Raw genomic sequence first — 27,402 nt, 5'->3', positions numbered from 1 at the left:
CACTGAGTGCAGGTTTTCCATTGATGTGGAGAGCATTTCTTCCACAGATTTTTCTGTGCGGGAACATAAATCTGGTGAGGCATCCAAAATCTGGATGGTTCTTACATCTGAGGATTTGCTAATTCCAAATGCAGGCTTCGGTCCTGCAAATGGTATTTGGGAACCCTTACAAGTTTCTCTGGTCTTTCTTTGTCCTGTTTGGTGTGCTACCCGATTCAAAGTTATTTCGTTTTCGGCGGCCAGTGGTTCAGGGTTCTGTTGGTATTTCCATATCAGTTTATCTCTAAGATCTGCCTGGAATATAGTATGCTGATCTCTAGATACTCATCACTAATTCTGTAAAAGAGCTTAAAGAACTAGAAGAAAAAAACCGTCCTAATATCGAAGTAATATTATATTTCTCAGTATCTTTGTAAAATAGATGAATTATAAAGATCATTTCTTAACTCTTCTTCTGTTTTTCTCTTTACGCTGAATGTATATAAATATTCAAATAGTTCAATCTGCATTTGAGTTTTTCAATCACTGTTTGTATTCTTGTTGTATTTTGTAATTCGCCTGAATAGGTTGGTTTTTCTTGTGGAAGTGTTTCATTTTGTTCCGTTTTCAAATTCATAGAGGTTCCTAGATCCTTAAGAATGGTAGAATAATGAATAATAATAATTATTGACTGCACTACGTTCTACACTCTTACTTAGTCGATATCGGGTAATGATAATAGAATTAATTGCAATTGGTATGTCTACAGAAACTTAAGTAGGCACGCACTGCTTCTATGCGGATAGAAAACTAATAAATATTCCATTGAATAAAAAAAAGAGGGAAATTAACGAATCGAAAGTAGAGATAAAAAGGAAGTTTGATTTTGCATTTGGAATTCTTTTATCCTCTTCGGAAGGAAGGTCCGGTTTGGTAAAAGGAAAGTTGGTGTGGAAACTAAGGACGTTCATAGAAAAAGTAGAAAACAAAACAATCAGGAAAAAGATCAATGTCTACTCTGAGTTATCGCTAACATGTCTAAACGCTAACTGATACAATATTTTGTAAGAATAATTATTTTGATATACGCGTTAGTTTGTCTCTTGCTCATTTTCTGCTGAAACGGATCAAGGATAGCTTTTTGCATTTGCTGCTCTCTTTTTCTTGGTAACTCATCCATAAAATTTGACCAATTAACACCTTTCACTCCTGTTGATTTGTCCATTTGCTGCCAAAAGGTTTCGCGCTAGTTTCCATCTGACTCGTATAAATCTACCAAAAGTGCTTTGTTGCTCCGTCCGTTTCATTTCACATACATATTTGGTTCAAATATCACGAAAGTGTTGTTTTTCTTGCTCCTTCTTTTCATTTTTTATATTTTTGATAAACAAACTATTTTCGGTTTATAACGCCTGCCCCCTCTGCGTAAGAGGGGAGGGGCAATCAACAATTGTCTTAACACCATTTTGACGGTATAATATCAAACCATTAATTTATCGATTTCTTTTCGTTATTACTTTCCCCTAACGACATGTCTTAGCCAAAATATATTTAGAGAGATTATCTTTACTCATCACAGTTGCCCGTTCCGCCAGCTGCCCCTCCGCCGTTTGACGGCGTACTACAGTTTGAATTCGTAATACTGTTACAACTGGCCGTTGGTCCATAGAAAATTAGCTCAGGAATTTGACCGCCTTGTACACCAGTACCATTTGTACTTTCCGACGAACATTGAAATTGGAACGTTACATTGCCCATGGACACCTCCGTCATCCCCTCCTGTCCGAAGAAGCTCAACTCGTTCCCGTCCAGAATTACGGATGCCGTGTAGAAGCAGTCGGGCTCGACTTGTATCGGATTCTCGAAGAATACATGGAATGTATTGCTTGATCCGTCCGAAAAGAATTTCGTATCATTCTCAGCCAGGATGCGTCCCTGCCGCTTCAGTTCAATCTTAACATTATAATCAGCTGCACCGGTTGATGATCCGTACAGTCCGAAACCGACAATAAAAATACGCCTATCAACTGAGAATTGGATCGAATCGCATCGTCCACGATAGCGCCATTGGTTGCTTCGATATGCACACGACTGGAACCTATGGCACACTTGAGTTTTCAGTCCGGCCCGCGGTTTAATCGGGTAATTGAGTGTTGGCTTTGATTTAGCCGTGAAGTGTAGAAATGTATCGATGGTTTCTTGTGATGTTAGGATGCCAGTTTGTGCGACTCCGTTGGCGAATTCCTCAAGTGTCATGGTTGGAATACGTATGAGATGGAGTGCTGCGCCTAAGACGTTTCGTTTGTTTTGTGGTGTTGCATCGACTTCCATTTTTAAGCAGGCACTATGCGCCCAATTCAAGGCTGCTTCAAATAAATGGATCTCCTTGCAGTTGAGCGTCTCGCGAGAGAGAATTGATTCGAATGTTTTCAAATCGATGTCAACGAAGCCTTCGGATTTAATTGCCATTTCGGCCTGTGGGGAGAAAAAAGGAAAATTCGATGAAAAAGCACATAAAGTAGCAAAGTAAATGAGGTTAATATATTGCTTATATTCTGCCTGCCGAATTGATGACGGAAGCTATGCGTGTTAATAGTTGAAGAATTTTGAGTTGACTGTAGTCAATATCTACACCAAACCGCACAGAAAAGCCTTTTGAGTTTTGGGGGGGGGGGGGGGGGGGGGGGGTCTTTGAACTGGGGGCTGGAACCTAAAACCGGCAACATTATCGGAATACGTTCGACAGTTATTGGTGAGAAAGGACATCACTTCATCTGCACAGGCACAGATCCGGAGTGGATTGCATTAATATCTTCTTTAATCTCGATGCCCAATTGCCACAAAATTAGGGGGGGTGGCATGATTTCACGTGGACTTTAGGGGGGTTTCTATATAAGCGAAGAGGGGGACATTTTTCTTTTTGAATATAGCCGTGTGGGGTTTCAAATGAAAGATCACAATTAGCAGTCGATGTAGTTCCGTACATAAGAAAACACAAAACTTCGTTTGTTTGGGAATGTAAGAATCCTAAGTCCGATTTTGGACCGACCCAATTGAGCCCCGCCCTCCCAATTTTTAGTTTGGCACTCATGTATTAAAAAACGGCGAGGAGGACGTACGAGACATAGATGAGCCAGTGTCCGATGAGTTGATACTGCTCTGAACTGAAGCAGCGTCTGAGTTACTTTTAGCCTGAAGTGACCAAGTTTCGTGTTTCCGCTTTTCCAAGGAGGCACCATCGTTTAAATGTAGGAAAAGAAAGTCAATCCAGCAGAATATTCAATGCGGTTGCTGTCTTACACCATGAATATTTTTGAATGCATTCTTGAAAACTGTATTCGCGACATTGTTCAAATAACGCTCAACTATGAAGACTACATGAAGGAGGAGCAAGTCGAATTTCTTGGGGGCATAGCGTTTCTGCGGGGTAGGGATGAGGTAACTAACTGGCTCCTGATCTTATGGTTCATTAATTGGTGTGTACATGGTGCCTAGATGGTTCTCTTTTCTGTCTTTCCCCACCCTATGCGACAAGCCATAAACAGCTGTAAAATGTGTCACACTTTACTTGATTGAATTGTTATGATACATGCTACCATGTGGTTGCAACCACGTGGCCGCACGCCAGTGCACCGCATCGCATACACGGCAGACCTTATGCACAGAATTTTTCTCGCGCAGGTACCAAAGACTGTCGAATATGCGCAATGATTTTTTCCTACCATACAATTTCTAGTAATGCGCCGGAAGACGAATCTCTTGTGTTTAAGACTTCTTGCCGTGAACCAAGCCACACATTGCTCTATGCTGATGATATTTTGCTAGCGCTTTATAACAAAGCTGGTCTCCAGCAATTTATCCTAAAGTGAGACAAAATTTTTATTGACCGTACACAATGAAATAGGCACTGGACTGTTGGTGGCCACTTACCGACAACTGAGTGATTTAAGTATCTCATATTAATGCTATTAGTCAATGGTGAATTATGCTATGAAATTGCTTCACGTATCAACAACAACAAATTGTATGAAGTGACGTTCCATAACTTTCTTTTTTGATCGGCGTATTAAAGAATGTCTCAAATCCTAAATCTACCCCAGTTTCCTTCGCCCTTTAGTGTTCTGAATGTTGGCCAACTCTCAAAAAAAATAAACGGCGCATCGCGGTGATTTAGACAAAGATGTTGCGCTGGGCTAGCGGCATAATACGTGATGATCATATCCGAAATGAGAATATCCGCGATCGATATGGGTTTGCACTGATCATGAAAAAATTGTGAGAGAGATGTCTTCGATGAGAAACATCCAAAAGGCCGGCTGAAACAATGGTGATTCGAGAGCCTCGTGACTACATCCAGATCAGGTTTTTGGCAGCGCAAAATGACCCACTCGATCAAGACCAGCCAATCCCACTTCTGAATTGGACAAAAGCTGAAGAAAATGACTCGTTCGTCGCATCAAATATTACAGAACGATGGGCTGATTGCCATTCATGTCATGGCTAGCACGTCGATATTTGTGCAGCGAAAAATATACTTGTGGGGCCTGAAGTGATTTTTTTTCATGAGTCTCACCCCATACGGAGCAAATTTTCGTCTAGAAAGCCCTTAAAGCAGACCGTCATCAACATGTACACATAGCAAGAGGGGAAGCAAAGTTCGCCTTCAAGGTGTAGAAAAAGAACACAATTTGACCGAAAATTTTGGAACTCAAAGATAGAGCGCAGAGGAGGGGGTCGGAGGAATCTTGTCTAGAACAAGAATAATCCATTAAAGCCTATTTCACTTTAAATCCGAGTGCAAGCGTGATAGCAAGTGATAAGCAGGTGGTTGCTACTCCCGGGTATCACTTATGTTCACACTACCCCCAAGGCGAAGGATAAGTAGCGTCTGATGTTTGAAAATGTGCGCTGGGTGAATAAAAATCTGCTATTTAAGCCAAAAATTCGTTATTTTTATGTAGTCGTATCCGCTGGTACAACAGTCAATATTTGATAATTGTCGATTTTGCAAGATCTATTTCCATTTAATTCGGACTTTGATCGAATCCTCCCAGGAGTTTCTTATTTTATGTATAATATCCAGGTCAAGTTCTTAATTTATTATTGCCCCAGGAAAGAGTACTCCAAAGACACAACGCAAACAAAAGTTGATGAATGCATGGAAGTTTCAAATAACTCTGGTCAGTTGTCATGTGCTGCTTCCATATAGCAGCAGAGAGTGGCATAGAACCGTTTCAATTTGATGCTGAGATACTTGCATTTCCAGATTTAAGACAAAACAGGGAAGCCAGATTCGGCATTGTTAATGTATGGAGCGATATCAAGAGTTTTACGGTTCGAGCCGTCATTTTTTTTTATTTTCACTTCCAGGTTTAGGTCGCGTGTCGATCTTTCGTTAGGTGCAGGTGAAGTCCCGTGTTTGATTGATTTTGAGGTTCCAATGCAGACCTACGCATCGATTGAGGGACACGTGAGAGATCGAAGTGTTCCAAGGACAAACTTTGGCGTATCAAGCGGCATTTAGGCTCTACCACCTTTTTTTGATAACAACATTAGCCATTAGCCAGCTACCAATACTCCAATTGCCGATTAAGATTGGGATCGCATACACTTCAGCACGAAAAGCCGTTGCATATTTTCCAAAGGCAAAACCATGTTTCGTTTTTACTCGCGTATTGGCCAATTTTCCAGTTCGAATAGCAGCGAGTCGTCCAACATAATCCACAGAAGTATGTAGTGATCGCACACCTCTTTCTATTGCTTTTGTTGTTAAATATCGATCGATACCCACTTCAGTACCAAGAAAACTATACACAGGAGATTCAACTAACGGTGCATTCTTTGAAATTTTGTAGAGACGGGAAAGTCTTGCACATCTTTGATCGCGACGGGAGTTGTACGAGCAAAATCCCGAATTAAAGGCAATGGATCTTATTAGACTTAGTGAGCGAATAATGCTTCAAAGTTCCTATATAGAAAGCTTGGTGGAAGTAAACACGCACAACATTTTCGGCAATTGATGCATATTTGCTCTACTAGAAAGTGAGGTGGAGATACAGTGCCCGACAAAAAAATATTCGTACTCAACACCTTTATGATTCCATCTTTTTAATTACGTCTAGACAATATTTAGTCTCGCCTAATGATGTCTTTTTTGGGATTTAAAGTTAAATATTTGGTGTCATAAAAGGATTGTCATATTCAGATTTAGTTCAGTATCAGTTTCCTTGGAGATTTGGAAGGAGAGAGAGAGGGAGTGAAACCCCTAATTTTGTGTGGAAAAAATGTGAGAAAGAAAAAGATTAAAGTGTTGAGGAAAAGGTCCGAATTCTGGTTTTGCGGGAACGGGGTACCAGTAATAGGGAAATAGGGAGAAAAATCAATTGTTCTGAGGCAAGAATTAAATTTTTTTATAAAAAATGTGCCAGAGATGGCAGTCTGGGACGAAAACAAGGGAGGAAATAGATCATTATTCCCCGGGCCAGGCGGTTATGAGGACGGAATAGATTTGTAACTGCTCCTCAATTACGTACTGAACTGCTGGAAGGGGAAAATGTGTCAGTTAGTGTGAGAACGGTTGAATGAGTTAGGACTCAGAGCTGGAAGACCAGCAAAAAAGCCTATTTTAACGAAGGCCACGCTCGAAAAAAGGCTGAATTGGGCATTGGAACGATTTGATGACCGTGGACGATTGGAAGCGAGTTGTGTTCTCTGATGAGTCGAAATTCAATTTTCTAGGGTCTGACATTCCGTCCCCAGAGCGAAGAAGAAAAGGAGAGAGATTTGACCCTCATTCTCCCTCAGTAATGATGTGGGGATGCATAACATCCCAAAGAATTGGTAGTTTTTCGTTTCTAAGCGGTGTTGTCAACGCAGAGAAGTACAAGAAAATTATCGAAGATTGCGTTGTTCAGACGATAGAAGCCCTGCATGAGCACTTTGATGAAGTAATGTTTCAGGACGATTCGATTCCGTGTCATAGAGCTCGTATTGTTGGCGAACAAAATTTTTCTTCCCGTGTCAAATTTTTTGTCTGTTTTATCCTCAATACGGTTCTTAATCACCGGTAGGATCTTGGAAAGAGGAACTTGATATACAGTCGCTGCTGGCCAGAAAACCGTCTAGATTTGAACCAGATCGAGAACTTATGGGCTTTCATGAAACGGCGACAACAAAGATTTATAAGAAACAAAGCGACTCTAGAAAAAATTTTTAGAAAAGATATGGCTTAATGACATTCCATGGCACCAATACCACTTATCTACCTCGTCCCTACCCGAAAGATGCACAATGGGGTTCCGTGTCCCTTTTGCCGCTGGAGCTGTATAGCTTTCTTGTCCAGTACACACCAATCCCTGCGACAGCATAGCATAGATCCACTTAATTAAAGTTTCATCGGCACAATGTTCTCTTGCGGGATCACAAAGTTTTTGGAACGGCGCACAGTCAAATGTCCCCCCAGTGATCACAAGCACCCCTCCTGGTAGTACTCACCTTTCTGAGTTGCATCCGCTAGTTTTGAAACCAAAGAATGGAAAGCAGACTCACAGGACTTTCCACGTTAATAAACATGTTGGTTGTCATTTAGTGAGTGCGACTTTGGCGCCCTCCCATGAATGTGACGTTCAACCAGTCCCTCCAAACATTTCAGTAAGAATCATGTTAAGCTGATCTGCCCGAAGTTCTTCCCGTTTGAATAGTCATCATTCCCAGGCTTCGGTATGAAGACTATCTCAACCTTCAGCCAACAGGTAGGTACGTAGCCCAGAGCAAGACACGCTAGAAAAATATTTCTTAGCAGCCGATCTGAGTGGGAGGAAGGTATAGATCCCTTTAGCATCGCTGGATAAATACCATTGGTACCAGGTGCGTTGCATTGAACACTGCAGGACAGTTTTATAGTTTTCACTTTTTCGTTGGTAGCAACCGTTCTTGCAGTGTTCCAATCCCCCTTGGATACTTTCGTGTTGAATGGTCTGCAGGGCAGCCAACTCTACCCCTTCCACTTCCTTCCGGATGGTGTACTTTCAAGAGGATCTGTATTGATTCCAGTCCGGAGCTCGTGAAAGTATCATCCGCTTATCTAAGAGAGACCAACTTGGCCGACTTATCCTTTTTAAGGATTCTACGCAGTCTTGGAGTTTCTCTTTCATTCTCTCCAGTATGTCCCACGTTCAATGTCCACGAACACCCCCATCGCGTACTCACCATTGGCTACCTTTGCAACAAAAGAATGAGGAGCAGACTCACAGGACTTTCCACGCTGGTGAGCATGTTGGTTTTCACTAAGTGAGTGCGACCTAAGTGCGTTTCCACGAATGTGACACTCCACCAGTCTCTCCAAACCTTTCAGCAAGAATGAAGTCAAGCTGATCTGTCTGAAGCTTTTTGGGTTAGAATAGTCATCTTTTCCAGGTATGAAGACTACCTTAACCTTTTACCAAGAGGAAGGCACGTAGTCCAGAGCAAGACATCCTTGAAAAATATTTCTTCTTCTCTCCCTCCTGGGTGATGTACTTCCAAGAGAGTCCAACTTGGCGTGTTGGTCATCCCTTTTGAAGACTCTGCACAGCCTTGAAGTGTCTCTTTAGCCTTCCAGTTCCTCACAGTTTGCCCCAAAGGAATCTCGTTTCGAACACTTAATGAGCCTCTTATATTCACGCTTCGAGTTCCGGAAGTTTAACCAGTCTCCATTCTTGTTGCTTTTGCAAGCACGATTCAGAAGTAGTTTAGTGGATTCCCTGAGTTATTGCAGTTCTCGATTCCACCAAGGAACCGTTTTACTGCGTTTGCCTCGGAAAATAGGACAACCCTCTTCATAGCACCCCAAAAATGTGGAATTTGGAGTTTGTAATTCATCTTCTAGCGGCAAAGGAGTCCTTAGTCGCTTAGGGAGCCGCAGTTTATTGCCATGAAGTTTATTAGAGTTTATCGACCCGTTTTTCTAGGACTTTTCGCCTGCATTGTGTGTATGGTGGGGGAGAAGCTACAGCTTCTGAGTACTCAGGCCGTGATGGCCCATGGTACTCGCCTCCCCCGTTCGCCTGCATTAGTCCCGGTCTTAGTGGTTAAAGTTAATCCTTGTCCGCGCCCGGTCTTGGGGTGTAGAACGCTAAGTTGTCGCAGTGGGAGTTTGGTGTTCAAATCGCACTGGTGGCAGCGGGATTTGTATTATGAAGTCGACTCAGGAATGAGTACCTGGGTCAAATCAGGGTAATGATCACAGGCGAGGGCGATGCTGACCGTCAGAGTTAGCAACACATATAAGAATATAACCACTCACCTGAGCATCTATCACTTCCCAGCATCTTTGCATCAGTTCGGGCTCCTCGAAAAGGCGGGATTGACTGAGAAGTAGACATGCGTTTTTTGCCGTCAGACTAACTTCCAAATAATTAACGCAGGCTCGCGCCAAGTGCGGAACGATGTACTTTTTAGCTGCGTACAGGGTTGCGAGGATGTTGTCCGGCTCCAGATGGATTTCATCGCAATAGAGATACCTAGGGAAGGAAGAGAGACAAGTTTTGCGATCAGAGAAGGATTAATTTCAACAGAGTTCATGTCCTTACTTGAGCAATGTTAAAAACGCGGAAGGTTCCACGTCCGGCACCTTAATCTCCTGCTTATTCTCGGCCAGGCCGCCGTAGAACATGGCATAGAACACGGAACTTCCTGTTGCCAAAATGTACTTGTGCGCTGGAATCGTCTGGATGTTATCTGAAAGATAAATCAATTTTCGGGGTGAGTGTCCAAGGTCCCTGGACTGGGCGGGACATGCCCGCAGACTCTTACCATCGCAGCCAACGACGAATTTCACGTCGGCCATCAGTTCATTGTTGAACATTGCAGCATTTCGCTCGAGCACGGTGGCTTTGGTCGCTTGCCAATTGGGGTCGGCGGTGTCGACGGTGCTGGAGGAGCCGCCACCGCTCGATGGCATGCAGAATGACGATGGCGAGCTGCTCACCGCACCAGGCGAGGCCAACGGTGAGGACGGGGCGCTCACTGGCTGCGTCACCTGCATGTTGTCCCGTTGATGTGACGACGAAGACGTGTTGTGTGGCGGCGACAGCAGCAACGAGCCATTGTTTAGTGTCTCCACTGAAACGACAGAACATCAAAAAAAGACAATTAGTGTCTTCCACGTTATGAAACTTTCACGCGGTCCCTCATTGACTCTAAACAACGAAATCGGGCATTGTCTGCCCGTCACCGAACAGACAAACGGACACCCACCATTCATCCACGAATGTATTTGCGAGTAAGGCATGTTTTCCTGATTCCTTTTGATCGCTTTCTGCGTTAGTTTCGCGTTCACGTTCAGCATTGCCATTTTTGTGGCGAACCCGCCGACTAGAAACTTGAATTTACACTTGAAACTCTCAAAACTGTACAGAACTGACGACAGACGATGAGGCCATTTTGGCATAAATGGGTTAAATGGCGACAGCAGGCGACGTCGATGACGACACGCACTCGATTACTGACACAAGCAAGCAAAGGTGTTTGCTGTGGGGAGATTTGCTGCGAGAGCGAGTGAAAGTTTGCCAACAGACGTGTCGGATGAAGAGAGAATTGTCGCCTCCGCTGGCGATTTCATGCCAATTTCCCCGCGTTCGCGAGAGCGAATTGCATTTGATGAAGTTGTATTGATTTGATTTGCGTTGCATTGATTTTCAGGGTGGGTGTGTGTGTGTGTGGTGTTTTGTACACAAAGCGAGAAAGAGAGATTGCGAGGTGCTTCGAAGTTTGACAGTACAATTGGTGAATTGGTGTGGATGATTTGGACAGTGGATTATAGACGAAAAATCCAATTGGATAATTTGTATTGTGAATCCACACTGGTTTGATCATTGGGTAAATGGTGAGAATTTTGTTGTTTGAAATGTCTCAAATTTTGAAATGCAAACAGCAAACTCTTTGAAAGTTGAACTGAAAGTAAAGAAAATAAACGTTCGCGTAATATTTCTTTAATTTTTTGTTTAAAATATATTATTATTGCGCTTGCATTGAATAATGGGCCTAGCCGATACCCTGTCTCAATATGGGGTTGATGTTAACAGCTTTGCAAAAGATGCGCTGGACAGAGATCGGTTTCCTGAAAAAGAACCACTACATCATATATTATAGTGGCCATCCGGTAAACCATATGCTCAGAGTAGTTTTCTTAGTCAACCAAAAAATGAAAACTGCTGTTATCGACTTTGAAAACATAAGCGAACGAGGCAGTAGAACAAACCCTCGAAGCCTGTCCCAGGTGTGATATCAAAGTCATACTTGGGGACTTCAACCAAGTAGGGACGGAGCCCGTATTGAGGCGATACGTTGGTTCCCATAGCTTATATCAAAGTACAAATGATAACGGACTGCGGATTATTCAATTAGCAGGGTCACGCGAAATGGTTGTTGGAAGTACCTGGTTTGCGCGGAAAGCGGTCCACAAACATACGTGGGCCTCTCCAGACGGGACCACTTTCAACCAAATTGACCACGTGTTGATCGAACGCCGCCACCTCTTAGCCTTGATGAATGTCAGAACATATAGGGGGGCCAATATAGACTCGGATCACTATCTCGCATGGTGCTCCGAGCTCGAAGAACAATACCACCTAGAATCCCCTCTGACAATCAGGTGAGAGTGAACACTGAAGCCATCCACAACACAACCCTCCGCGACACCTATAGGAGGGACATGAATGCCGCAATAACCTCAGTCAACAGAGATCCTGGAGATGAAGCATTAACAAATGATCTTCACAATCATCTGAAGAACGTTATTATAAATACGGCCACAAACATATTTGGCCCCAGCCGCAGAAATAGTCTGAACGACTGGTTTGACGATGAATGTAAGCTAGCTTCGGAACGAAATAATGCTGTATTCTCAAAGGATGCGGGCACGCGCGGAGACTTATCACGAACTCCGGCGAGCGGAGAAGCGACTTCACAGACGGAAAAAGATAGCCAGGGAGAACCAGCTCCCTCGAACTCGAAAAGTACTTTGATGAACTAAGTGGTTCATCAACTTGTGCTCAAGGTGTGGGACAGCGAATCAATGCCTGACGACTGGCAACGAGGCATTATCTGTCTCTTATATAAAAAGGGAGCAATTATAGAGTTATCGCGTTGCTGAGTACCATCTACAAAATATTCTCCCCTATCTTGCTAGGCCGGATAGCCCCATACGCCCAGAAAATCATTGGCCCATAACAAAGAAGCTTCACTCCAGACAAATCAGCAACAGATCAGATTTTTTCTGTGCGGCAAGTGATGGAAAAACTGTTTGAATATGGATATCAGTTGCACCATCTATTCATCGATTTTAAGCCGCCTATGATAGCATACCCAGGGTAAAACTGGACACGGCCATGAGAGAATTCGGTATCCCAACGATAATTGATAAGACTGACTAGGCTGACCCTGATCAATGTGCGAGGTCAGATAAAAGCAGCAGGATTACTCTCAAGACCATTCGACATCAACCACGGTCTACGACAAGGCCCTCGACAAAGTGATCCGTGATGCTGAGGTAAATGCAAGAGGTACGATCTTCTTTAAGTCCACCCAACTACTGGCCTATACTGACGATATCGACATCATCGGAACAACCACCCGAGACGTACAAATCACAACCAATAACAGCTACGGCTCTGAAATCCGCGCATGGTTATTGGCAGCCAACAGAGCCTACAAAAACTGTTCCGCAGCTCTTACTGCACCTACAAAAACTGTTCCGCAGCTCTTACTGTACAAGACAATGATCTTGCCAGTCCTCATGTATTCCTCGGAGACTTGGGTTCTTAGCAAGAAAAATTGTGAACTCTTGGTCGCGTTCGAGAGAAGAATTTTTGGCCTCCTATATGAGTATAGACGATTCCGTAGCCTACATAACGACGAAATCTATGAGCGATACCATGACCGTCAAGTTGTGGATAAAATCCAGCTCAATAGGTTACTGTGGGCGGGTCACTTAATCTGTATGGATGAGGATGATTCAGCCCGTCTAAAAGGGCAATATCTATGGTAGAAAAAGAAGACGAGGCACACCCTGCCTGATATGGAGCGATGGCGTAAGCAGGGCGCCAAACAGCTTTTAGGGATATCGAATTGGTGGACTTCGGCGCAAAACCGAAATGTCTGGAATTCCTTACTAAGGCAGGCCTAGGCCGGATACCGGTTGTTGCGCCGTTGATAATGATTTCTAATTAGTATATAAACTGCGGATGAGTTAGTATGTACAGAAGAGAAAAACATGATTGAGCCTTTTTTATTTTTCTACATCAATTCTCACTAACTTTTTTATTTCCGGATTGCTCCGCCAGCCTCGTGACTCTCACCCCGCTCCTCGCAGGTAGGCAAGCCTCTCACGCTCCCAGCCCGGACGAATCCGTCTTAATTAGCCTGTGCCTCCACACTACCCTACCACCAGCTAATACTGTGTTTCAGTAACAAACCCGACTCCTGGCCTGCCAACTTTAGGGGCGCAGATTAAATCTCACGCGCCGTGCACTCCTCTCTGAAACCTCAGCTCCGGAGACAAAAGGCTTTAACACGGAGACACGGAGATGTTTTTGGGCCCGCCACCGACATCAAGCCTAAAGAAGTGCTCCCCTCTGTTCAGCACTTCATATGGGCTGCAAGAACCTCCGGGAAGAATCCACGCGAAATGAACCTACCTCTTTCTGTACATGCTTGGTGACTTTACACTTCTGGCACGCGATGCCCTGTCTGGCCCAGGAGTTAACATCCGTATTCATTGATGGCCAGAAATACCTAATAGTCACTCACAAGCCAATTCGTTGTCCGAATGCCTGGATGGGCGCAAGATCGTGTATTGAATGAAATACTTCCTTGCGAAAAGCGGCCGGAATGTATGGCCTAGGTCCCTTGTCAAAGGTCTCGCAGACTATTTCTGAGGTTGAGCCGAAAAGGGGAAATTCTCGAAATTTGTATTTGGAGTTGTCCCTGAGGCTCAGAAGCACTGTCTGATCCTTCTGTGCCTCGGCGATTGCCGAAAAAATTGACCGTGGCAGGGATTTTAACCTTTAAAACGCGTGACAAAGCCTCTGGAACTACATTATCCTTGCCTCACACATGTTGGATGCCCGAAGTAAACTGGCTTATGAAACTCAGGTGCCGAGATGGCGAGGGGACACTTTGTCGGGTTTCTGCTTAAACGCAGAGGTAAGAGGCTTGTGGTCCGTGGACACTGAATTTCTGAAAAGTTTGCGTCGCATTGCACAGACCAAAAGGCGTCCGTATGAACTCGAAAAGTCTGAAGGGTGTGCATATTGCCGTTTTCGGAATATCTTCTGGAGCTACAGGGATTTGATGGTACGCCTTGACTAAGTCCAAGGCCGTGAAAACACAACAGTTAGCGGGGTTATGTGCAAAGTCGTGGATGCGTGGTATGGGATATCAGCCTGGAATGGTCTCACCATTCAGACGTCTGTTAACGTCACATGGTTTCCAATCGCCGTTGGACTTTGAAACCATGTGTAGTGGAGAAGCCCAGCAGCTATTTGATGGTGGCTATGGACTCTGGGTTTGCGAGACGAATTTCGAAATATAAACCTCATTAACGTTCACGCCCCTACACGACTGCGGACTCGGAGAAGAATACGTCTACGACGCAGTAGAACGAACCCATAAAGCCTACCCGAAGATATTAAAATCATACTTGGAGGTTTTAACAGCTAAGTAGGGACAGAAGCCGTGTTCAAACGATACATCAGTTTCCATAGCTTACATAGGTAGTTAGTGGCAACGGATAGCGGATTATTCAGTTAGCAGTATCACACGAAATGGGTGCTGGAAATACGTGATTTGCGCGGAAAGCAGCCCACAAGCATACATGAACCTCTCCAGATGGGACCACTTTCAACCAAATCCTTCTTCTTTTTCTTCAGCTTTTATCCCTTTCAAAAGCGGGGATCCGGCGAGTCCTTCTTTGATACGGTCGCCGACGAGCGAACCGTGCAGTGCTCCGCTGGGAACCTAAGTTCCCGGATCTCCTCCCGTAGCCGCTCAATCTGCAGGACGAGCGCAGAGGATCTTTCTGTGTGCAGGTTACGTTGGGTATTGGTGAGGGGCGTTTTTAAGTCTGCTCTTGTTTGTAGATCCGCTAAAGGCGCTGAAAAGGCAGCTCTGGCTCCCTTCCCAATCTTATGCCAAGCAGCCATTTGCCTTATGGGAATTTTGGACACAGCTCCGGCTGGTTTCGACTCCACCTCCTCATCCTCATGTAGGCAAACAGAAACTTCTTTAAAAACCATATACAGCCCATACAATTTGATTCACAATTTCGTGATGAAGAATACAACAAAAAAAAAATTACTGTGAAAATTCGCGGTGCTCATTTCCAACTCTCAGAAGACGTCATTCCACATAAAAAAAATCTCCCATGAAAAAGAAAGTCGACCAAGTAGATCAATCAACTCAAACCCATAAGGAATATAAAAGGATAGGGTTCGTAAATTCTAAGTTTTGTGAGGAATCTGATCGGAAGCGCCAACCTAAGTCGTCGTCCGCCGCACGGTCACAAAACCTGTCAATCAACCAAACTCCCCTAACAGGTTTGCCAGTCGTGAACACCGACTGCACGAGATAATACATGGAACCGGACGGCACGTGTGTCGATATTATGGGAGGACAATTCGAGATATACAAACTGCCTTCATTCAGATCAAACAGGCGGTGCCTGGCGCGAGATCTTAGGCTCCCTATTAATGAAGGTAAAGCGAAATACATGTTGCCACCAGCAAAACCACCAGCACCAAAAACAAAAGAAACGACAACATCAAATAGCTCTGGCCAACTGAAAATAATAAACATTGAAGAATGCAACTTTGAAACCGTTGACAATTTTTCTTATCTAAGGTCGAAAATTGCTACCAATAGCAGTTATACGGACGTGATGTGATATCAGAGGAGTTGATCCTGCCACTACAAATGCGCTTTAGCTCATCTATTAGAGTCTCGATCGGCACAATTCTAGTAGTAGCATGCGCTGCATAACTCGAGCCAATTTTGATAGTACAGCCCATTCTGAAAATGGGGGAACTATACTTCTAGCATCCTGCTCTAAAGGGCCCACTAAAGTTGGTTTATTGTAATATCTCCTCTTTGGAGAATCGCAAGTATCCATGATCATGGCCGGGCTTTGAACCCGAGGTACAAAGTCAACATAACGAAGTTGACGCAGTCACCTCACCCATTACTTAGTCTTAGTAGAGGTTATGCCTCGAGGTATACCAGCACTAGCCTTTGGCGTCTTTTGTTTTTTTTTTTATTTTTAAATTTAGTTTGAAACTAGGACATAATGCTTACGTCTCTTTGACATAAAGAAGATCTCATCCATCAAGCGAGCCTCCGAGTCAGCGACCAAAAAGTCGGCCGATACAAAGGTGGCTTGATGGAGATCTAAAATCCTCGCGATTGCATCCAGATCAAGAACGGGATAAACCCTGAAGAAAAAGAAGAAGCAAGCCTCCGAGTGATATGCCCTTATTTAAATACCTCATTCGATATACTCTCGGGGCTTAATCTCCTGCACTCACTGATCTTGGTACTTTGGCCTTCGTAGGAATGCCCCCCTCCCCCTTTCATTCCCATCTTATCAAGGGAGTAGACCATTCTACTCAGCGACTTTGCCTTGCTTGATTCTTTTAATAGTCGAGACGATTCCACTTCTGTTTGGAGGGGCAGTCCCTATACACGTGTTCACTGAATGTTATACCATTGAAAACCATTGGAAGACTTGCGACCTCTTTTGTAATGTGGTATACGATATTGAAACATTATTATTGCCGGCAGCTTCTGCCTCCTTCACCAACGCAATAATAAGTTCCATTTTGCCACAGCACATGATACGCTGAACTTTTCGTCCTTTGCCTCGATAACGATCCTCTAGCGTGCCGCGCTCTCCTCGGTTCACAGTGATAACCAGATCCTCTACTTCTCGGTCCGTATCCATGTTTCCGATCAGCCAGGGTGGCGATTTACGGTTGCATTGGAGCTCAACCAAATCGCATTTGCCACCACTTGTAACGACAACAAGAACCTTCAGTTCCTTATGCTACTCTATCCGCTTCCAATTTTCGGCCGTCCACTAAATTGTATAGCGAACCTTCAGGACCTGACCGACAGTTTACCTTACGTCAAATCTATATTTTCTGGCGAGCTGTTTAAGATGTCTTTCGTCTGATCAGACAGGTAGTTCTTCTGCTGTCAGACGTAGCTGGATCATTAAAGTGGGTCGAAGTTTTCCACCTCTGGGAATAGATGCGGGCACAATTCATAAGTAAGACAAGCAAGGCATGATCTCGTTCAAGCCTTTCTTGTTGTGCATATCCAGGAGACATCCTCTAAATCTACTGGTGATCGCGATGTGGTCGATCCGGTAAGATGTATATTGCCGGTCAATTGAAATCCAACTGATGTTAGGAAAAGTGCACGAACTATCGCCATTGACGAGGCGATGGAAGCTGCAGAAAGCCACAAACCTCTCACCATTGTCAGTTCCTTCGTATAAATCCGACAGAATCTTCTTCTCACATGTCCGAATAAGACATCAGAGCGCATCTGGCAGATGCAGTGAGCATTGATTCTGTACCGGATTCACATTCATCCACATGGAATTTTCGCTGAAGTTGGAGCAAGTATGCATTCTGAGGTGCCTCGATATCGTGGTCCAGGACCAGAAACTAATTATAAACCGTAGTCGAAAATAATGCCTCCGAAACATCGTAGCCACTTCTGAACTGTATAAAAGTCAAGATTTTCAGGTTGCTTGTCCACAAATGCCTTTTTTGACAAGCAGGGACTACTTTGAATGAATTGTCAATTCCCTTTTCACTGAGGACCAACTTCTTCGCTTAATATAATATTAGTCCTAGTGAAGTTTACCCCAGCTGCACCCAAAAACGTATAGGTGTTACACAGCCACTCAGACTATAGTGTCTCTTCCCTCGTCCTCTTTCAAATGGGCTTGAGATAGTTTTCCTTAAGGCATAATTCCAGAATAATCTTTAAGGGTAGATCGTGGTATGAGGTTTGTGAGATGTACGACCTTTAATAATTTGCGGACACTAACCTAAAGTTTTCTAAACCCCTCCCTCTTGCTTGGCATGACGTTTTTGTGAGCTTCCCTGTAGGCGTGCATTTTCGTCTCCTGGTGAGTCCTGCCTAATAATGTATGGATCGCTCATCTGGGTCGGGGTCATGTGGGCCAAAGGACAGTTAGTTTACTAGTAACCATCAATTGGGTCTTCTGCTGGCAAAAAGATACACTATCTTCTAAGCACTGATTGTCTTCGAATCTTTACTGCTAATTAATATCTACCGGTAACCTTTCGTGGTAGACTTTTTTCCTGAAATGTTGACAAATAGTTTTCCTAAATCACAAAAGCCTTCATAGCTGAGTAACCAGCTTCCGACCTCCAGCAATTTTTTCCTCCTTTCCGATTTATCTTTTCTTTTATTTTTTAAAAATTTAATTGACATTTATTGATATCTATTTTTGATAACGTCTTGTTCATCGAAATCAACGAACAGATTCAAGATCATCTTTCAAGGGCAACGTCTTTCATTGAAATCGACCGGAAAATCTAAATACTAGTATCGGCAACCTACAAGATAAACCGGATTTTCCGTTGCTTCCGATATATCCGAAAAAATGTCGTAATATGCCATTGGACTTGAACTTTTAATTTTAGTGAAATATCTGGTAGTTACCCTGCCCACGTATGGTAATTCAGTCCCGGTGGTGATTCAATCTATCTTGAAGATATTATTTTATATTGTACGTGCTCGCACCAGGTTTGCTTCATTGATTGACCTTTTCCAATCAAATCAAGTGCAACATTGAAGAGTTTTGCTTCAAAATTCGCGGTCAATGCATTTTCCTAGGATTTATGTGATCTCCTTGCCCTCGATATTGGATTGATTGAAATGAGTTGATATTAGAAAAACTGATTGCCAATGACACGAATTGCCGCCAGAAATAAGAAAATGTTTGAACTTATGAAGGCTGAATGTATCTTCAGGCAAAGATAGTTGACCGCGTTCGCTTGCCATATGATGAATAGCTGTGAAGGTTAAAGTTGAATTGTTGATTGGGGCTTAAAAATAATTCTTTTAATTTTAGTAGCTGAGACAACTTCCATGTTTTCAGTTGACTTCAATTGCATTTTCATTAAGTGTCCATCAACATAACCGGTTTTTTTTCAAATTTGCCCATCGTTTATCTTTTATATAGTGGAGACAATTTTCAATCATACATTTTAAAAATCTTTTTTTGCTACATAGACCATCCAGTCCCCTGTAAAGAATTATAATTAATTTTTAAAGATAAATATCGTAAAAATTGCTATCTAAACTAACCGTTGTTAAAGGGGTTAAGCTACGAAAAATGGAGTCTGGTCGGAAAAAATCCATACGGTTCCGTCAAAATAAAATTTGCTGTAAACCAGTAAGCAGTGAGTTATTTGCAATCTAAAACATTTACGATAATGCTATCTTAAAATATGTTTACAGACAATATTTGGCAACACTGTACTTAATGGCGGTGAGAACCGTGAGTGTCATCTGTCAATTCATTTATTTATTGCATCTGGTTGCGTTGGCCCGCTTTATAAGTGCATCGCATTTTTTGCAATGATGGAAGTTGTTGGCAAAGAACGCCATGATCCTGGAGTGGAGTGTATTGGAAAAGTTCCTTTGTTGATCCCAGAAGCAGAGGATCAAGACGCAATTTTATGCGAGAGGCTAATGTTAAAAACTCCGTCAAACTTTTCGAACTAGCTAACATAATGGTATGCAAGCGCGTGCGCGCTCACATTTTTTATAGGCATAGGTGGACCGGTAACTTCCTATGCGAGTTTTAGCTCTGCTTTCGTGGTTGACAATTTTTCTTCTTTAGCCTTTGTCCCGTTCGGTATCGGCTTACGAGAAAAAGTTACCCTAAATTGGTTGATGCGAATCTCAGGTGTCGATTCACTAAAAAAGTCAGACATGATGTCAAAGGCATAACTGTAGGAGTGGCCGGAACTTAATGATAATGCATTACAAGAGATTTGGTTGGTACCCTTTTTTCACACCTTTTTATGTAAAAATTGATCTATTATCATAAGTCACTCCCCAATGTATACACACCAGATGGTGACCTTTTTCGACTAGTCGAATGAGTTTAGATATTCCTCCCAATGGCCGAACGTGGAGGCGAATGTTCTGTTTATTTGTATGATTTTCTCGTTAGTAAATGGAATTTGCCTGCGGGCGTTTTTTTTGCATATTATCTGAATAGCATTTTTGATTCTTGTTTACGTTTTAGTTTCAATCTGGTCGTAAGCAGATATAAAATGTTCTATTTATATGCAAGCGGGGCTAGATCGTATTTTATAATGTGAGACTTAGATTTCTGTGAAATGTGCATTCCCTATAGCAGGTATTCAAATAAACAAGCGTTTTTTATAGGTATGCTAAAGAGTTCCTTGAAGGGAGGGGGGGCGGAACTATCCCCAAAATCTTTCACAATCTTACTGCTTACTATTATATTGCTACTGCGTTGGAGTAACAAGGCAAACTGAGAGAGCGTGGCTGCGGCTTAAACCAGCAACTGGTTACTTAGTACACTGACGGATCCCTCACGGCAGAGGGAACAGGTGCCGGTGTCATTCGTCCAAGGAAAATGTACTTTGAGTACATTACCATATTCCAGGCGGAAATATACGCCATAGACAAATGCGCCGCCTTTAATCTGCAAAGGAACTACACAGGAATACGCTCGGTTCGTCCAACAAGGTCTGGATATTCTGGAGGGGCAATGAGGCAGCGGACGGACTAGCCAAGAAGGGAGCAGGAATGCCTTTACACGGGTCAGAAACGGTTTCATGGCTATGACATTAAAAAATGAAGAGGAACGGTTGAGGGAACTATACTAAGTGGGCCTACCAGGAATGGAACAGTCCATGGTGCTTATTGGGGAATACGAACCCAAGCGTACAAAGGATTGCTTGAACCACACCAAAAAGAATCTCCGAATCATAGTGGGAATTCTCACTGTCTGTTAAACTTTCCCTGCTCGTTGGAAGGTGGCGAGGCTTGCGCTGATACACAAAAGGGGAGGTGACCCCGAGTGGTCGTCTTCATACTGCCCACAATGTATGCTTGACACTGCTGGAAAAGTGCTCGTAAAGTTCATCAGAAATAGACTCGCTGAAGCGATACGCGCTGCCGGAGATTTATCTCCCTGGCAGTTTGGTTTTAGAGTAGGGAGATCCACAGTTGATGCTGTCATGCAAGTCGTGGATGCCGTTCGACGAGCGGTGGCACATAGCCACCTAACTCGACGGGTGGTGGTCCTCATAATGCTTGACGTCAGAAACGCCTTTAATTCCGCAAGATGGGAAGATATTCTAGGCACACTAGACAATAGTTTCCACGTGCCGAACTATTTCTCATGGATATTGAGAGACTATCTGAGGATCCGCTCCCTGCTCTATGAAACACTAGAGGGTCAGAGGAGGGAGGTCACTTCGGGGGTAGCGCAGGGAGCCATCCTAGGGTCGGACCTCTGGAACGCTACTTATGACAGTCTACTTAAACTCGACATGCCAGAAGAGTCGCGCCTGGTCGGCTATGCAGATGATGTCGCGGCGCTTGTTGCTGGACGCACCGTCGAACAGGCGCAAAGCGGACTCGACAAATTGATGGGACGGGCAAGCGAATGGATGAGTGCTCATGGTTTCAATCTTGCACTGGATAAAACCGAAGTAGTCATCCTGACTAAAAGGAGAATTCTAACTTTACGTCCCATATCGTTCGGCGAGTCTATAATCGAGTCAAAACCAGCGATAAAGTACCTCGGGTTGACTCTTGACCCAAAGTTGAGCTTTTTTGAGCAAATTAACGCAGCAGCAAACAAGGCTGCAGCTGGAGTTTCGGCGTTAAGTATGCTAATGACATTCGACGTCTCCTGATGAGTTCAACGCAGTCTGTCCTGCTCTACGGCGCAGAGGTATGGACTGACGCCCTTGGCAAGGAGGTATATCGTAAGCGTCTCGCGCAAGTATAGAGACGGGGAGCTTTGCAGGTGGTCTATGCGTACCACACTGTCTCTGAACCGGCCGTGATTGTGATCGCGGGAATGATTCCCGTTGCCCTTCTTGCTAAGGAGCGTCAAGCGCAAGGGAGATGAGCCAAGATGGATTGTTGTTTGTGAAGAACGGCAACGCACTCTAGACGAGTCGCAGCTGCGCGGCTCATCGGCAACTTAGATGCGTGGCTGAATCGGAAGCATGCTGAGACTGACTATTTCCTTACTAAATTTTTAAGTGGACATGGAGGTTTTCAGTGTCACCTGCACAAGATTGGAACGGCGCGATCTCCGGATTGTGTGTTTTGCAATGGAGCTGTGGACGACGCCCATCACACTTTTTTTTTCTTGTGGAAGGTGGGATGGGGTTCGTCAGTAGCTCTATTCAAACACAGGGGATCTCTCTCCAGACAACATTGTCGAAGAGATGCTAAGGAATGCTGACAGGTGGAGCCGTGTTGCCCATTACATTCGGGTCCTCCTCGCTGCTAAGAAGATAGAACTGGATCGGTGGAGTAGCCGGATAGCAGGGGGTTCCTTGAACTGATAGTTCCCTTCCTCCTCCCTCCTCCCGTTGATGAAAGGAATTCTCTGCGAAGCCTTCAGCAAGGCGAGAGAGTTCGGGGACTAGCCCGAAGTAATGTGACAAACGATTCCAGGCTAGCTCTCTGACTATGGGTTTAGTTGGTAGTCCGACGGCGTACTGAACTGGGAGTCCAACACTGTGTGCGTAAATGCATTTACCTATCCTACCCACCCCCACGGATTGCTTAATGCACTTTTTTGATAATCGCTGATATATTTATTTTTGTTGTCTCCCTTTTAATGTGATCTATCAATTTTTTGACAAACAAAAGTGAGGCCTCTGCGTATTTTGGACGATCCACTAAAAACCCATAGGTGAACATTTTTTATAGATGACATCATACTGGTGAAATACTGATCGTCTGGGATAGGTCTATAAGGGCAATATCTAAGGTAGAAAAGGACTCTACTGAGATGGACCGATGGCGCAGGGCAAGATGCCAGACAGCTTTCAAGGATATTGAACTGGAGGACCTCAATACAAAGGTCTGAAGTTCCTTACTAAGGCAGACCTAGGCTGGACACCGGTTATTGCGCCCTTGGTGGCGATGTTGAGAGTTCTGTCATTCAGAATTTTGGTCGTGATGATTCTCTATCTAAGACTAAAATTAAGAATCGCAAAATAGAGTTCACCAGCACAGTAGGAAACAACCGCAAAAGATACGAGCTTGTATAGTTCATTCAACCGAAAATCTTATTCCAATAGAACAAACTGTTGAAGAGGATCCAAATTTATCGATATCTCTCTCAAAAAATGTCCCTAAAGCCTTATAAGGTGCATGAATTTGCCGTTGCATATTGATGTGGTTAAATGAACCCATAAACATTTATTGATCGACGCATTATTCAGATTTTGATATTCTGTTAGGTCTTATGTAGTAAATAAAATTTGAATCAAATTAGATAATGCAATTATCATTCTCAGAAAATGAGCTCAGATGGCCTTCACCCCAGGCGCTGCTATTATTTTTATTATAATACGGAAATAGATTTTTTCAAAGTGCCATAATGAAAACTCATTCACCATGGAAGCGTTTATATAGACACTAAATTATCTATTTTATGTCTTTTAGTATGCATCTGATGAGTGAATCTATTTGGAGTAGATACTGCTGATGAATGCTAGTAGTCATAACTTGGTATAAGTTGGTAATTCTGCAGTTAGTATGCAAATATTGTTTACTATTTGTTTACTATTCACTCGCAAATCTATCTAATTTATCAATAATATTCTGAATTATATCTTTTCTGCTTTTGCCGGTAAAGTGTCAATTAATTGTGGATTAGAATTGAAACCAAAACTAAACGTTTCACGTATGCTTCCTAGTCCGTACGAATTTGAATATTCCGCCCGAACCTTTTCATAAAGATTTGATGGATTTCCAGATGGTCCTAATCAAAATATTCACTCCACCCTCAAGAGTGCCTGTATTGTGTAAAGAGACAGTGTTCGAACATTGATGCGCATCTGATGTTTCTGACGATGGTTCATCTAGGTCGATCGTAACAACCAAACTTTCAGTGAAAACAAACTTCCAGGGAGCATAAAAATTCAGTAATGGTTCTCTTCCCCTGATGCCACTGAAGTTTCATGGTTCAAGCTATCTCGTATGAATCCCTTGCATACTTGAAGCTAGCTATTATTCTCCGGAAATTTAATTCTAGATACTTCAAGTGTTTCTCTGGAACTGATCAATAGGAATGATCTTATCGGATCATAATCAAGTTTTCTGCTTTAACTACCGAAAAATGAGAAGTTGCTTCAAAGGTCATGGTATTGAGACTCCTCAAAATTTTCAAAGGTGTATCGAGTGGAAAGGAAAACTCGGACAATACATAATCAGTCTTTTTTAAGGTTTTGTTGAAAATAGGATGTTCCTCTTACTACTCACAGCCAGTGCAAGGCTGTCGGCGTAACCCATCACTGTGGCCTCTTCTGCAACCGGAAGATTAAGCACATTTCTGTCTGGCCGCCTGTCTATTTGTCACACACAATTACCTCAGTAGCAAATTGAACCTATTGACGTGAAATTTGGTAGAAAGGTTGAAACTGTAAATCCAACACATGCAGTGAATTACATTGTTTCACGTTGAACTTCAGAAATAGATAAGTGTAAATATTTTTTCCCGAATGTAGTCCCACATTGCTAATGAAATCAAATGAAAGGTCTCGATTAGCACTTTTTGAAGGAGATATTAGTTTTGAGATTTGTCCCCAAGGGGAGGAGTTCTGGGGCCTGGAGAAGGTCAATTACTTCGAAGACTTAATTTCAGAAATTATCTAACCAAAAAATCTGAACAAAATTATGGTGGTCCATACACTTAGCAACTGGACCTGAAAATAATCCCCATACGATATCTATCCAAATAAAGTTATTAATAGTTTATTATTATATCTTAGAAATTTACTGCGGGCGCCTCTTAAGTTCATCCCAGATCCATAATGACATATTATAGGTTCTAATATCTACCATCATACTAGAAAGTTTGGTGGAAATCCTACTATTATTAGGAAAGTGGCGAAGGATTCTGCCTCTTTCAGGTGGAGTCCTATAATTTGAATACGATGGTTTCGCAATTATTAGAATGTAAGGAAAGCTTCCAATGGGTGAAATATTGATAAATAAGAATTCACACGAGTCTCACCATGGGGAAGACCTTTGATGGAAGTATAGAGAATGAGGTCATATCGTATTGTAGAATTAGGATGGGTCTCGGGTGTCGAGTTAGCTTGGCAATCTTTGGGATAAACAGATAGAAGAGATTTGCTGAAAGGACTGAACACTCAATAACGCCAGACGGGAAAGAGGAAAGGTGTTGTTGGATGCTGACCAAGGATTTCCGTCCTTCCAGAAAGTTAAGAATGAACTTACAGAGATGTGGATGAAAATTGAAGGTCTCGGGAAGCCTAAAAGTGAGTCTGTATTGCAGTACGGAGTCAAAAGCTTTCCTCAAGTTTAGGAGAAAGACTATGGTGGGTATCGTCCGATTGATACTCAGCCACGCGGACAAGAAGCGCTTGTTCAACCGAGTTGTTAGTTCAGTTGGTGAATAGGAACTCGGGAAGAGTGTTATTGGAGCGACAGTGCTCGTCGATGGGGGATTTAATGGTCCACTCAAAATTTTGCGGTAGGAAAATAGGGTTGAGATAGCTACCAGGATTAAAGGGGTTAAGGTTCTTTTTACGGGTGGGAGTAATGAAATAAGTATGTAAGTAAAACCAGTGGGGAAGTGGGCATTGAGGAGGCATGATGATTGAAAAAAGGGTGGTGGAAATATTGGGACCGCATTTTTCAGGATTGTGAAGGGCATTTTGTCAAGATCGATCAATTTTTTTATTTTTGAAGGCTGCAATCATTGTCTCAACGATACTCGGGCTGATAAAGTGTATGGGAGGAACATCTTCATGCACGTTTTGCCTGGATTTAGGATGGTAAAAAGTTGGCATGGATTGGAGTTGATATATAGATTCGCTAACAATGTTTTCGAAGCGTTGGTCGCGACTATAGGGGATGCAGCAACGCCCTTGGGAGAAGTGGTTTAGCAAGATGTTAACCTTTTTAGGAGAGGAGATGTTTCGCGGTAGGATTGTAGTTTATTCGGTGATTTTGCCTGAACGAGGGCAAGTTTTCCTGATTTCCCTAAAATTTTCGTTCTAATCTGAAAAAGACTTTGTGAAAGTGATTATTATACGGGACCCTTTCGCGGAGACCTTTCAAAAAAATGGATTTCGGCGCGGAGGGGAGAGGATTGCGAAAAGTATCTACATATTTCTAAATAGTCTCTACCTTAGGGTACCCTTGTATTTAATATCCTCAAGACTATGATTAGGAAGAGAAACTTGGTCACGGTATATAATGGAAGCAAATGGGATCAGTTCGTCCCATACTTGCTGGAATGCTTCAATGTATTGACCAACTGGCCTATCTGTGGAATCATTGGAAGGGAGAAGCAGTGGATCAAATTTGGTTTTCAGAATTCGATTAATGAGTTTCCAGTTCGTCTTCTGGATTAAGATTGGAGTAGGACACATGGCTCTGTCGAGGAGTAGGATAGCAATGAAAGCGGCTCCTTTATATATAATCGCAAATATTTATGAGCGAAAATCGTCTTATGTTCAGATCCAAACTAGCGCAAAGCGCATGTTTATATAGATAAAAGAGCTATTATCACTTGTAGCCACTTTTACTCTGCTCCCATAGCAGATTTAAGGCAGCGTCTGATGGGTCGCCTTTGGCCTGGAGGAAACCGTCAGTTGTCCCTTTTTCCCGTTCTTATCCCAAAAAAGAAACTCATCGACCATAAAAATGGAAGAAAGCTTCTTTCCAATTGGTCCGATCCATCATCAACTGGATGCTGACTCAGGATTCCCTTGTATGATGGTATTCAGCAATTCATATTGATTACAAATACCTAAATTACCCAAAAATTCAATGCCCGACTACTGATACTCTTAAATCATTTCGGAAAAATACCAGATTAATCCCTGCTAAAGAACATGGAATGCTGGACAATGGTAAACCTTTTGGGAAACTCCCATTAATGGAATTTTTTACTTAATGAGTAGTAGACCAACGGAGATATGTTAACTTGTGCTTAATAAATGACCCCTCATTAAATGATCGTTACAGCTAAGATGATAAATCCAGATATTGTTTGTTTTCATGAGTTCACGAGACGTATTTTCCACTTTGTTATCTGAGAGGAACGTGCTTTTATTGTTCTATAAAATAAAATCAGCC

The 27,402-nt window shown here is 43.0% G+C and overlaps 2 protein-coding genes across 3 annotated transcripts in view; one reads left to right on the top strand and one right to left on the bottom strand.

Annotated features, from left to right (window-relative positions):
- The window catches only part of LOC119653221 (transcription factor IIIB 90 kDa subunit), a 91,433-nt gene that overhangs the window by 8,004 nt on the left and 56,027 nt on the right, over nucleotides 1-27,402 (top strand). The window lies entirely within an intron of this gene.
- The window catches only part of LOC119653220 (BTB/POZ domain-containing protein 6), a 61,866-nt gene continuing 34,845 nt past the window's right edge, over nucleotides 382-27,402 (bottom strand). Inside the window, exons 1-5 of one of the 2 annotated variants that reach the window (XM_038057796.1) lie at nucleotides 10,216-10,520; nucleotides 9,772-10,080; nucleotides 9,549-9,696; nucleotides 9,263-9,479; nucleotides 382-2,454 (exon numbers count right to left, since the gene is read on the bottom strand). In XM_038057796.1, the coding sequence (XP_037913724.1) occupies nucleotides 1,546-2,454; nucleotides 9,263-9,479; nucleotides 9,549-9,696; nucleotides 9,772-10,080; nucleotides 10,216-10,408 (1,776 nt within the window). In that variant the 5' untranslated portion in view covers nucleotides 10,409-10,520 and the 3' untranslated portion in view covers nucleotides 382-1,545. Of the gene's footprint in view, nucleotides 2,455-9,262; nucleotides 9,480-9,548; nucleotides 9,697-9,771; nucleotides 10,081-10,215; nucleotides 10,521-27,402 lie in introns of those variants that run through there. The other variant, XM_038057795.1, reaches the window with a different exon arrangement.

The sequence above is a fragment of the Hermetia illucens genome, chromosome 3, assembly GCF_905115235.1.
Source record: "Hermetia illucens chromosome 3, iHerIll2.2.curated.20191125, whole genome shotgun sequence".
NCBI lineage: Eukaryota > Metazoa > Arthropoda > Insecta > Diptera > Stratiomyidae > Hermetia > Hermetia illucens.
The sequence above is the reverse complement of the archived record's forward strand: the minus strand, read 5'-3'. Positions and strand labels throughout refer to the sequence as shown.